Genomic DNA, 13,909 nt, shown 5'->3' with positions numbered 1-13,909 from the left:
TGCTTTCAATTTTTCTCCATGTAGAATTATGTTGGCCTTGGGTTTCATATAGATACCATTTACATATTGAAGAGTGTTTCTACTATCCCTCATTTCTCTAGTGTTTTGAGCGTGAATGAAAGCCATTTTTTTAAAATGCTTTTTCTGCATCTATTAAATAATTGTGTGATTCTTCTATTTATGTCTAGTGAATTGGTGAATTACATTTATTGATTTCCATATGTTGAACTCACCTTCTGTCCCTGGAATGAACCTTGTTTGAACATGGTGCTCTGTCTTTTTACTATGTTTTTGTATATGGTTTGCCAGTATGTTATTGAGAATTTTGCATCTATGTTCATCAGGGATCCTGATCTAAAGTTCTTTTCCCTTGAAGTGTCTTTGTATGGTTTTGGTATCAGGGTGATACTATCTTCATGGAATGAGTTTGGAAGTGTTCCCTCCTTTTCTGTTTCATGGAATAAGTTGAGGCGTAATGGTGTAAGTTCTTCATTGATGGTCTGGTAGAACTCAACTGAGAATCTAGAGACTAGAATGTCTTGCGAAGTAAAATAAATCAGACACAGAAAACCAAGGGTTGAGTGTTTTCTTAAATAAGCAGAAACTAGTACAAAATAACAGAGAAAAAAAATACAGAGAAAGAGAAAGGAATAACAGTGAGGGATTCCATCAAAATAGAAGAAAGACCCAGGAATTAGGTGAAGGGGACTGAGAAGGAGGGAGAAATGATGATATAAGGGAATAACAGAGGAATGAATCTGACCTAATTTTCTTATGTAGATGTATAAATATGCCATAGTGAATCTCACCACCATCTACATCCAAACGATGCTAATTTGAAAACAAAAATAACTAAAAGTAAATAGCATAAGGATCAGTAGAATGAAAGGAACATGTGGAGGGCAGAGAGGAGAGAAAGGAGCAATACTGGAGAAAGAAATAGAGAAAATTATATTCTGTGCTTTTGAAGTTATGTCAAAATGAATCTTCACATTATACATAAAACAAACCTATAGAACAAGAGAAAAGAAAAAAGTGTCAAGGGGGATAAAAGATTCCCTGTGTTCACTGGGGTCATAGTTTATCAGCAGAGTGCTTGACTAGAGTTCATGGGACCCTGGGTTTGTTCAACAGCACTGCAAAAAGTGGTAATAATAATAAACAGTAATAATTTTTAATTTAAAATACACTCTGTTGTTTCCTGAATATTTAACATCTCTGTCTATCCTCCACATATTTTCTTGAAATTACACAATTAATGGCCAACAATCTAACAGATAATTTTTCTATCTATTCTTTTATTGATTATTAGAGTCAATATGTGGATAAAATTGAATTCTTCTTAATTTACCTATTGGGATATTTAATTACCAACTAGAGTAGATATCTGCTGTGAAAGTAAAAATATCTCTGACCCAATGGGTATTTCCATTTTTGTAGAATTGCTTTTTTACTTCATAGACAATAAGTGTTGCATAAAATTTTGGTCTAATACCACATTGATTTCTTTATTTTTTACCCTTTTTGGTAAACTCTAATGTTTTATTTTTCATGGGAAACCACCACTAGTCTCTTCTACACTTTCCTCATGGCATTTTTCACTTCCTTATTCCTCAAAGTATAAATCAAAGGACTGAGCAAGGGAGTCAGGACAGTGTAAAATATTGTCATCATTTTGTCAAAAGGGAAGGCAGAAGGAGGTCTTGCATATATAAATATGCAGAGGACAAAGAACAAAACCACAACTGCAATGTGAGATCCACAGGTGGACAGAGCTTTCCTCCGCCCCTCAGCACTGTGTGTTCTCAGGGAGAACAAGATGATGCCATAGGAGGCCAGCAACAAGCAGAAGTTGATGATGCAGATTAACCCACTGCTGGAGATCACCAGAGGCCTAGGACCTGAGTGTCAGTGCAGGCCAGCTCCAGTAATGGGTACAGGTCACACATGAAGTGATCAATGATGTTCAGCCCACAGAAGGGCAGCTGGAATGTAATGAGAATCTGCATATTGAAATGCAAGAAGCCCCCCCGTCCAGGACACCCCCACCAGAATGCCACAGAGCCTCCAGTTCATGATGGAAGAGTAGTGCAAGGGCTTGCAAATGGCCACATAGCAGTCAGTCATAGGCCATTGTTGTGAGGACAATCATCTCTACCTCAGCAAAAACGTGATCAGCAAACACTTGCTTCATGCATTCTTTATAAGAGATGGATTTCCTCTCATACAGGAAACCCACAACCATCTTTGGTGTGATGACAGAGGAGAAGCAGGCATCCAGGAAGGACAGGACAGCCAAGAAGAAGTACATGCCCAGCAGTGCATGGCTACAGAGGATGGTCACTACAATCAGCTCTTTGCCTCCAACAGTTGCAATGTAGACCAACAAAAACACAACAAAGAATATTTTCTGAATAGCAGGATTCTGTGAAATCCCCAAAAGAACAAATTTAACCAAATTTATGTATCTTAAGTTTTGCATCATTTCCAAGGGAATGTGAATATAAATAGCTAACATTCATTTTGTAATTACAATAAAGGAAGATTTGCTTTTATCAATTTATTATTTTATGGTCATTAATATTTCAGTACACCTCTATGCACCCTTACTTTAATGTTTCTTTTGTCATTGAGAACACAATTTTAGATACTTATTAAGAAATCAGGAAGAATTGATTTGGAGATCAATTATTCTGTACTTTACGTTTGCTAGAACTTCTATAGAAGCATCCTCATGTAGTACAGAAGATTAGTGATTTTTAACTCAAATACTAGCTTTGATAATTTACTAGTGTCTTCCCTAAATGTATCATTAGGTGTGGGAGGCCATCCTCACACGTGATTTGAGTTACCTCCCTGGCTGGGTAAGAGGCGCTTAGACACAGCTGTGTTAAAGCCTTCCCCACCCTTTCCCAGGTCTGAGGGCTTGTCTGTGCGGAGGTGTGCCTGGCTACTGACCTGAAGACCCAATCATCATCCTTGACTTTGGGATGCTGCCCCCCTTAACCTTCATTGGATGGGATTTTCCCAGGAATTTTTTGTTCCCCAATAAAAGCTCACTCCCTGGCGTGTTCTCTCTCTCGCTCGCTAGTCTCTTCTGTAAACCTGGTGGCTGGAGGCAACAGCTAGGAGATGCTGTCTCTGAGCTGATATTAAAGGTAATGAGAGTCTGTCTCTTTAATTTAAAACTCCCTAGTAATTTCTTATGAATCGAACCTTCTTTCATGAAGCCAGCGCTGGTCGCGTGGTAGAATTAGGAAGTCTCATCCATATATAAAAAGGACAACAGTCTTTTTATTAGTCCTGCTTGTTACTCTCATGAAAGGGGCAGGGGTGCCTAGAAAATGAAACCATCTCTGATCTGGAGACTCTCATATGTAAAAATACAAGAAGAAACATCATTCATTTTAGGAGGCACTTGAAAATTATCTATACCCCAAATGTTTCTTCAAAATCTAAACTGAATTGGGGGCCTTTCCTGATTTAATTTCTTTATCTTTTTTTTTGGTACCAGGGATTAAACTCAGGGGCACTTAACCACTGAGCCACATCCCCAGAGCTATTTTGTATTTTTTTTAGAGACAAGGTCTCAATGAATGCTTAGCTCCTCACTGTTGCTGAAGCTGGTTTTTAACTTGAGATCCTCCTATCTCAGCCTCTGGAGCCACTGGGATTACAGGCACTCTCCACCTCGCCCGGCTTATTTCTTCTTTATAAAAATGTGTCTAGTTACACACTTAACACATCATTAAACATTGAGGCTTTTTTAAAAATTCATCTTTAAAACTGAACTGAATTTCATGAAAAAAAATAAAGCTTTGCTTCAATGTTGTGAAATAAGGCAAGGAGAGAAATCACATAAAACTCACTGTCTAGGCATAATATAGGTTTTATTAAACCTATTTTACTGGTAGGAAACACATGTTTCAAGATATTAAGTTTAAATAAGAAAATGATGCTGGATCTGGGATCTTACAAAGAACATTTCTTACAGGTAGGGTACCATGGGAAATATTTTGGAGGATGATGGCCAGCATCTCTTTACAGGTTTCTTTTCTGCCCAGGAAAATTCAAGCCACCCTAAAACTTACAATGTCAGATAATTAATAAGTAACAAAATATATATTACTCAGAATTATATTTACATAATGCAAAGCCCCTGATAGACCTAGTCCACAAGGCTTCTGGAACTAGACAAAGGGAAAAGATGGCTCTAGTGTTTTACTTAAGGGAGTACCTCAAAGGCAGTAATAAGATTTCAAGGGTCGAGTCTTGCTTCCTGATGTCTTGCATCTTTATTGTCATCTTGGTGGGTCACATCTATCTCAGGGATCTTAGGTAGAGGTTGAGTGGGAGGTTCACCTGCATCAGGCAGCCCATCACTGTGGGGGGCGCCATGTGGAGTTCCCAGTGCCAGACTTATCCCCACAGGAGGCTACTATGCACAACAGTCCACACACAACCATGGAATGCTCATGACATCTCCCTGTCTTAATTTATAAATGCAGATAGGGGTAATAACTTCAAGGCACTGGATCCCTGATCCAATGGCATCATGATCTACTATTATGATATAAAAAAAAATTAGTAGAAAACTTCTCATTTCAATAACCTACCATGTAGAGTGTTTCAACATGTTTTTAGGATGGGAGCCAATTAATTTACAAAGTATTCAACCAGCTAGAGAAGGAAAGCCCATGAGATTGGTCCTGCTTTTCTAAGTATCCTTTCTGGGTGCTTTGATGTATCCCCACGAGGTTTAAGCACTTATTATTGCTATGCCAAAAACCCATCAAATGATCTCTAATTTTTTCCAAATTTTATTGGAAAGCATGAAATTTAGTTATAACAACACAAGCATACTTATATTTAGCATGGCATTTAAGACTTTGGTACATTTTGAGACCCGAAAGCTTATTATTGATATCTAAAATAATGACTTTTAGAATACTTAATCCAGTTGCAAACTCTTATCAATATTTACCTAATTGTATAGGATTTTAGAAAGTTATTTAAAATCCTATAAACCTCAGGTGAAACTTCTGCATCTGGTTTAGTTAGAATGTCTATCAATAGGACTCCTGTGAGAATGTGATTAGACTCTACAGGTAGAAATGATTGTGTAGTCAATAGCACAGGGGAAGGGAATGTGTGGGAGAACAAGCTGCCACAGCCCCTGACCCAGACAGAAATGACAGCATGCTTACTCCTAATTCCTGCCTCACCATGACTAAGGCTGATAGTGTGTCACACATCTTCAAATGCATATAAAAATGTATCATATTTTTTAGATGCAGTGATAAATATGTTTTTAAGTACATGATGCTTTTTATAGACCCTACATGCTTTATTTTGTTCTCAACCCACATGCAAAAGAAAACCAAATCAAGCAGAGTCTTAAAGAGAGACAGGACCCTATGTTAAACTAATAATTAAATATGTATTCTCTCTCCACTTTCTTCTTACAAGGTGGTCTAAGAGCAATACTATTTAATTTTTAAAAAATCATTAAGTATAAACAAAACAACAACTCTTATTTTTATCAAAAAAAGGGATTTCCAAAATTAGTGTTAAAACATTAACAAGGAAGAATATAGTGTTTATGATCACAGTTTATTATTTTAAATCTTTTGAAGGCTTATTGTCTGGAATGCAATGAGTTATCCTGCATTGAATCTTAGGGAAAAAAAGGACAGAAGTAAAAAAATAATTAAATATCATCATATATTCTGTTAAGAGCAATGTATCCACTATTCTTTAATATTCTTAATAAATATCCCTTTGGTCATTTAAAATTATAACGTTACTCTCTTGGTAAATTTTCTGTGAATCTGAACTTATAATAAATTAATTAAATGTCATTTCATGTCTGCTATCAAAAACTATAATCCAAGAGAACTTGTCTAGTACTTTGACATTAAACGAAATATAATACTTTCAACTTTTTAGCTGTAAAACAGCTATACTTGTCAAATTGCCCAAACTATAGGAATCAATAATTATTAGTATGTTTTTCAAAATAAATTCAAAAGTATGATGTGAAATATGGATGTCAGCATTATTTTAAGCAGTTTCTATTTACACAAAGTTAGAAATGAATTGAATCACTCGTGCAAAATTTATCTTTTTTTAAAAATCATGTTATTTTAAATTATACCTCAAAAGTGCAATGAGTGAAACCAGTTTACTCATCAAAGTCTTTTGGAAAACATATTAGTAAATAATTTTATGATCATAATCATGTTTACATTTTTAAACTAGTGACTTCAATCCTTAAAATGTGCTCTAGAAGTGAAGGAAGATGAGGGAGCTTTACAATTGAGCATGGTATGGGGTCACGTACAATAGGGAAACGGAGAAATATCTGAGTGTTCAGTACTTTAATGATGTTTAATGTAAATCAAGCTGTTACAATATCACATTATATGATCAATAAAACACTGAATATGAGGAATTAGCACACTTGAATTCATAAAATTTGAAAAAAAAAATTTTAAAAATCTTTATTTCCATCTTTGTCCATCCCAATCCGTTCATGAACCTGTGTCATTTCAGTTGTCTCTTTTCACAGGAGAGACCTCACCTTGACAACTGGCTGAGAACCAGCAGGTAAGCAGTTCAGAACTTCTCCACAGTTCTCCTGAACTATTCCTAGGCAATAATCTGATGCTCTGTCTGGCATCCAGTGAACTCAAGGAAAATTAGGAGGACACAGTAAATCAGAATATTGTACTCTAAGACTTGGGTCACCCTTTCTTACATTTAATGTCCTTCATTGTGGCACTGGTTAGTGTGTAATATAGAAATACTAAATGCTATGTTCTCTACCAGTAAGAATGAAAGTCCGCCTGCATATGCATTTACCATATTCCAACAATGGTATGCTTTAAATAGCATCAAAATTCTACTTCATAATCTAAAACATCAGGATGGAGAGAAGAATGTTAGAGGTTAAATGATAAATGAGCATATATTTAGAAAGAACAAAAAAAAATGTTCTTTGGAAGAAAGTTCAAAAATACACACATGTTCTATTTCTAATTTATTTGATCTATTTTAATTTGATATAGAATTCTAAATACAGTTCTAGTTTGAGTAATTAGCACAAATATATAGTTTTGGACAGTCCTAGGCACTGCATTAAACTCAGTGACCTGATCGCAATACTCACAGTTTTAATCACAACAATACAACTTGAAATCCTCCATGCAAAACTGTGAATTATAAAACTCACTTATCAGTTCCTTAAAAATGTTAATGACAGCTGTCTTCTGCCGAAGTCTGGCTGGGCAAATAACAGGGAGGTGACAAGCAACTTGAAGGTTGAAACGGGAACGACTTTATTGCGAGTGAACTCAGCAGGAACTGAGCGAGAACTCAAAGTAGTGGGCACCTGACGTAGCAGGAGCCGCTTTATTGTGGGACAGCAGAGGTATATATACCCAACTGATTACACAGAGCTTAACTCAATTAACATCATCTAGATACAGCAGTCAGCCAATAAGGAATCCTCACCATCTTAATGGCTCCCTGGCGTTGCTTCACAAACCACTCCTCCCTGGCAAATTGCCAGTCCCCATCTTGACTTGATTTGCATCCCCAACAGTCTTCTATTCTCCATGGAGAAATGCCTATTTAATGGTGGCCAAATTATGAATGTTGTTTCCAAATCTTCCTTGTACATCTAAGGGAGAGAGAGAAAGAGCATCCTAAGCATTGGGGATGGGGATTGTTCCCACAGCATCATAAGTGCTGCCTTCAACAAGATCAAAGGAGCAAAGAAAATGAGGAAGGAATAGGTTTCTCCTTGATTCTCAACTACAATTAAAGAGGATTCTCTGACAGGTCCTGAATCTATAGAATTGCTTCTCAGTTCCTCCCAGAGCTTGGAAATTTTCCAATAACATAATTTGCCAAGACATAATTTTGTGTGTTTTTTCACTTGCTCAAGCGTTTATAAACTTATTATATTCCCAATAATTAAATACTTGTTTCCCCTTTTCTTTTAACTTCTCCTGGGTTTCTATTTAAGGATGTGTTCATTTTCCCCATTATGTTAGAAATAGGACAATGTTGACATGGGGCTGGAAGATACTGTCTGCTTGCAGAAGTAGAACAAGATCCAGTGCACTTACCAAGTATAAGAGCTGAGTTCTGCAATAAGGCTGCAGCCAGTCCATAGGACAGCACATGGTATTATGAGACTGTGGCAGAAAAAGTTCTTATTTTTAAAAATATATTTATATTTAGGGAAAGATTTATATTAGTTAGAGTGTCATTTTTCATCTCATAAATTGATTTTAAGGAAAAAAAGGGGGACTAATAATGTAGAATAGGTTGAAAAACTAGGCATTAATTCAACTAAAGTTAATATTAAAATATAGAGAAAAAGTAAAGAACATAAGAAGGAAGAAAGAAAAAAGAACAAATTATAAGAGAAAGAAATAAAGGAGAGTAGGGAAGAGAATTGAAATAAGATAAAAGAGAAGATGGAAAATACCTAATTAATGATTTTTTTTGAAATATGTAAATCACTTAAATGTGTGAAGAAACAATGAGGGGAAACAAAGCAAAACAACATAAATACTATACAATGAAAACAAAAGAACAAACAACAAAGGCTGAAACATCTCCTTGCCAAGATATTTAAGATGATGAGATCTCTTTGAGGGTTTCTGGTCTGGAACCCACCAGGTATCCCGGGTGGCAAATGTCCAAGCTACAATACTATATCTTTGGAATGCATGTGGGTGTGTAGGTGGTGATCATGTCAACCAGATCAGCATTGGGCTGGAAAACTAAGTGTTTATTTTTTACCACATCTAAACCAGCATCTTGCTTCAAAAATTGGGATACATTCAGCCTCCAGAGCTCATTCACAAAGCACTTAGCCTGCCCAATTCTGGCACAACTGGGGTGATTCTAGCAGCTCAGTGAGCTCAGTAGCTCCCTCCTTAGCATGAGTGGCAGCTCTGTGAAACCCGCCACCCACTCCCCACCACATAATCATCAGTTCCCAGGGAAAAGCACAATATGTCCAGATGATAGAAGACCTTGGCTCCATGGTAGCCTAGGCTCTTCCAGCTGCCCACTGTGAGGTGGGCTTTGATGGCGTTTGCTCTCAGACATTTCAATGTACACATTACTCAGACAGCTTGTGTTTTAGGCACCTTTTATATCACTGTGACAAGAACAACTTAGAGGAGGAAAACTTCATTTGGTGCTGAGATTTTCAAAAGCCTTTGTCCATAGATGGCCAATGGCATTGCTCTGGATCCAAGTGAGGCAGCACATCATATGGCAAGGTCCTAGCAGAGAAAAGCCATCCCCTAATGGCAACAAGGAAGCAGAGAGCTGCAGAGAAGGACCACAGGGAAGATGGCGAGCCTTTCAGGGAACACCCACTGCAACAAAAATCCTCTGGGTCTACCCCACCTGCCCACAGTTACCACCTAGTCATTCAAACTAGGATGGACTGATTGTTTGAACTCTCACAATCCACTCATTTCTCATTGTTGCATTCATAACAGGAGCTTTGGGTATGGCCATCTCATATCCAAATCATAACACCTTCCTTCAGTGGCATTCAAACAGGACCATACTGTGCCACGAGGTGGATGCTGGCTGTGACATATAGCAAGATTTTCTGTAATCTCCAAGGAAAATGAAGATACAGAGACTTTTTTTCCCAAAGCCACAAGCTCAGGCATGACCCCACAGGATGGCTCCCCACAGCAGCTTTCCATTTGAAGTGCTGAAGCTCAGAGCACTTCTCACACATCCACCTGCTATGCAACTCCCCAATCAGTTAAGTTCAGACTTACTTTCTGTTCTGGAAATATTTTTCTATGCCAATATTGTTCTCTGTGTCTCTTTCTCTTTCCATTTTTGTCATTAGGCTCCCCTGCCTGGCTTCAGGTCTGCCAGGACAGGATTGGTGCCAGTGAGACCTTTCTCACTCTGTTCTAATAACCAGAATCTCTGACTATCTCACTGTCCAGTACTAAGCTCACTGCATCCCCTCAGTCACCCACCTGGCTGAGTAGCTCCTCTCCAGCGGTTTCAGGTTTGCATCATGGAGGAGCTGAGAGTGCTACCTTGTTCTACTCTGCCATCTTGACCTCCACCCAAAAGAACAGCATTGGATATGTGTGTTTAAAATATTATACTGAGGAAAGCAGAAAGGATAGAGAGAGGTGGGAGAAGTCAGAATCAAAAGGAAAAATGTCTTTTTGAGCAACAGCAAGAAAGGAAGAATAGCAGGGGAAGAGAGAAGGAAAAACCCACAGACCAAAAGATCGGAGATCCATGGCAGAAATAACCTAGAGCTGGGAGGGAGAACCATTGCAAGATTTGTACTAGAATGGTAATTTTTATCTGATTTATGATGTAGCAAATAAACTTCTTGAATCAATTAAATTATAAACCAGCTCTCCATTAACTTATTTCAATATCTTACTGCACTAATTCCCACATTCTGTATTGAAATGGCATTTCTAACTAAATTAATTACATGAGCCAACTGTCACTAACACAACAGTTACATCCAAAGATAAATACATTAAAATGAATGTCAACATAGCTAGGCAAAAATCAATATTGAAATGGAATGAAAAAGAACTAGTATAGCCAGTATTCAGCAAAATTCTGGCAGGTAGACTTATAAGAATAAAAAAATGTTGGGTAGATGTCTTTTGATATTTGTGTATTTCTTGACTGAATATTATACTTCTTACCTAAGGACACTATAAGAGATTGGGAGTTAAAGTGATAAAAAGTGTTTGTATTCAAGTGCATGATGAATCAGATATGAATCTAAAGTGATCACTGCAATCTGTCCTGAATAATGTTTGAAATATTGGATTCACAGTTCCATAAGTTAATTGACCCAGTGATATTTGTTCCTCATTTCTCAAGCTGGATCCTAGAGATACATGAACTACTTGATGAAGAGAGCTGAGTGAAAGGAAAAGACATGCTATGAGAGCAGACAGCTAATGGAGAAGAAAGAGAACAGTGAAGTGTTCTGCTTGAATTCGGGACCCCCAAAGACCACCAGAGACCCAAGATCGATGTAAGCATAAAAGAGGTGTTTATTGCGAGCTAGCTCGGTCCTCCGCGCACACACACAGCAACTGGTGACGCTGAGAGGCCCCGAGCCCAGGGTTTGCAGCAGTTTTATACATTCTTTGGAGAGGGCAGGGACTTCACATACAACATAGCCTTCCTTAGCAAATCATCACACACCGCGGGAAAATCAAATAACAACTCTAAAACATGATTAGCACATTCACTGGCAGGAACAAGTTGGGTAGGGGGATTGGTCACTACAAAAGGGTTATTCGTTTGAACTGATTGGTTTAAGCCAAGAGGGGTGTATGTGCTGAACTACATGGTTTTCCAACTTGTTATCAACCACCATAAACCACTGGGAGGGTTATCTGGCATCCCAGGTATTTCCCTGTCTCATGCTGATTGGTGGCTGCTAGGGGGCTGCTATGGATCCCCACCTAGCCTGACTGAGTCAGGGACACCTGGCGCAGCAGATCTCTCCTGTGATTTGTAGATAAACAACTCAGCAGGGTGGGAATGTGCTGAGGAGTGCTCTGTGGGTTTTTCCAAGGACTAAGGTCATGTCCCTTCCTTGGACAGGCTTTGCTCTGAGGTAGAGGCTGGTTTTTCAGAAGCACAGGGGCACTGACATGCCTAAGCCTTTGTGACACACCTGATCTGCTGCAGGCCCCAAACTTTGTTCAGATGGTGTTTTAGACCAAATCTCAATATCATGAGGACTTACCCCAAGGAACAATGAAATCTTATCTGTGTTCTGCCTCCTCTATTCTTAGGAAGACAACTATTATATGCACTCTTCCACTTTGGGCCTGGCCTGAATGATTAAGAAAATGAAAGAAAAATTCAGCAATTTTTCCCACAATACTCAATAGGAAGAATGAAATGGTTTTTGTCCATGCATTTATGCCAGAAGCCACATGGCAACCTTATATTAAACAACCTTAACTATGGGAATGACAAATAAGATCTGTCTAAATTTGAAAGATCTCTTTATTGACAATGGTTCAAATAGAATTATTACCAATAGGCAGTACAAACTCACAAAAATTTAAATTACCAAGTAAATTGAGATATATTATTTTGAAACTTCCTTTTATTTTCTGGTGCCTTGAGATTTATTCCTTCTTAGAGTCTGGGAGGAATCAACTTTTCACCTCTGCAGCTGATCTGCCTTTGCTGGTAATGAGGCATCTCAAGAATTCCCTTTGATTGTGCTGGAATAGGAGATACTCATGGCTGACTCCCCCCTGGAATCTGCCTCCTCTTCTCTTGAGCCTGATTGTTACCCAGGAGGATTTCCCAGTAGGCAGCACTGGCCACACTCAGGCTTTATCTGCTTAGAAATTCATGAGGCTACATCAATTCTATAGAAATGGTAGTGGACCCACCTTCCATGATGGAGTCATATGATGAAGAACTTCTGCAGCTTCTGCAGCAGATATTCTGATATTGCTCTTCTCTATGTTCTCCCTGAATTCAGGTTGTTTTTGATTCAGAATCACAGAGTTCACCCTCCTAAATAAGTCTTTTTTTAAAATTTTTTTCATGAAATAGTTTGAGTAAGCTTTGGATCTTCATGTCAAAGATGTGTTTGATTTGCCTACCCAAGTTTCTGGAAAGCATAAAGTTAATGACTAACATTCTGAAAAGTGATTTTTCTCTCCATTCTTTCTTACTATTATTAGTTTCTAGGTAATCATAAAAATCAACTGCCTTTAATGTACATACTGACTTACCAACTCAGAGTAGATGCCTGCTATAAAAATGAAAACATTATTTTTTGATGGCTCAAATGTTTGTTTGTTTTTTTTCTATAAAAGTGTTTTACATCTTAATAGGTACTGAACATCCCATAAAGTTTGTGCAAGAACATTATACTATTTTTGAGTCTAATATCTTATTTTTCACTAGAAACTAACACCAATCTCTTCCACATTTTCTTTATAGCATTTTTCACTTCTCTATTTCTGAAAGTATAAATCAAAGGATTGAGCAAGGGGGTGAACACGGTATAAAACATTTCCACCAGTTTGTCACAGGGAAAGACAGAAGGAGGCCGGGCATTTATAAATATGCATGGGAAAAAGAACAAAACCATAACAGCAATGTGAGATCCACAGGTGGACAGAGCTTTCCTCCGCCCCTCAGCACTGTGTGTTCTCAGGGAGAACAAGATGACACCATAGGAGACCAGCAACAAGCAGAATATTATAATGCACATAAATCCACTAGTGCCAATCATCAAAAGGCCTAGGATGTGAGTGTCAGTGCAGGCCAGCTTCAGTAATGGGTATAAGTCACACATGAAATGATCAATGACATTAGGGCCACAAAAGGGCAGCTGGAAAGTGAACAGAACCACTATAATGGAATGCAAGAAGCCCCCTGACCAGGATACCCCCACCAGAATGCCACAAAGCCTCCAGTTCATGATGGAAGAGTAGTGCAAGGGCTTGCAAATGGCCACATAGCGGTCGTAGGCCATGGACATGAGGATAATCATCTCTACCCCACCAAATAGATGTTCAGCAAAAAGTTGAATCATGCATCCATTATAAGAGATGGTTTTCCTCTCATACAGGGAGTCTGCAATCATTTTTGGTGTAATAGCAGAGGAGAAGCAGGCCTCCAGGAAGGACAGAAATGCTAAGAAGAAGTACATGGGGGACCCCAGCAGTGCAGGGCTACAGAGGATGGTCACTACAATCAGCATGTTTCCTACAATAGTCGCAATGTAGACCAACAAAAATAAAACAAATATTATTTTTTGAATACTAGGATTATGTGAAAGTCCCAGGAGGACAAATTCAGTTATGAAGCTTTGGTTTTGCATGAT

General features: G+C 38.1%; 1 protein-coding gene and 1 pseudogene across 1 annotated transcript; both read right to left on the bottom strand.

Moving 5' to 3' along the window:
• Positions 1–1,542: 1,542 nt before the first annotated feature.
• Positions 1,543–2,482, bottom strand: LOC143391649 (olfactory receptor 4C15-like; annotated as a pseudogene).
• Positions 2,483–12,970: 10,488 nt separating this feature from the next.
• Positions 12,971–13,909, bottom strand: LOC143391648 (olfactory receptor 4C15-like). The gene has a single exon (XM_076844406.1). It carries the CDS (start codon positions 13,904–13,906, stop codon positions 12,971–12,973), a length of 936 nt encoding a protein of 311 aa, XP_076700521.1. The 5' UTR covers positions 13,907–13,909.

Source organism: Callospermophilus lateralis, chromosome 2 (genome assembly GCF_048772815.1).
Source record: "Callospermophilus lateralis isolate mCalLat2 chromosome 2, mCalLat2.hap1, whole genome shotgun sequence".
NCBI lineage: Eukaryota > Metazoa > Chordata > Mammalia > Rodentia > Sciuridae > Callospermophilus > Callospermophilus lateralis.
The sequence above is the reverse complement of the archived record's forward strand: the minus strand, read 5'-3'. Positions and strand labels throughout refer to the sequence as shown.

Excerpts from the sequence above, each read along its gene's own strand:
- LOC143391648 (XM_076844406.1), bottom strand. The coding sequence starts at position 13,906 with ATGCAAAACCAAAGCTTCATAACTGAATTTGTCCTCCTGGGACTTTCA.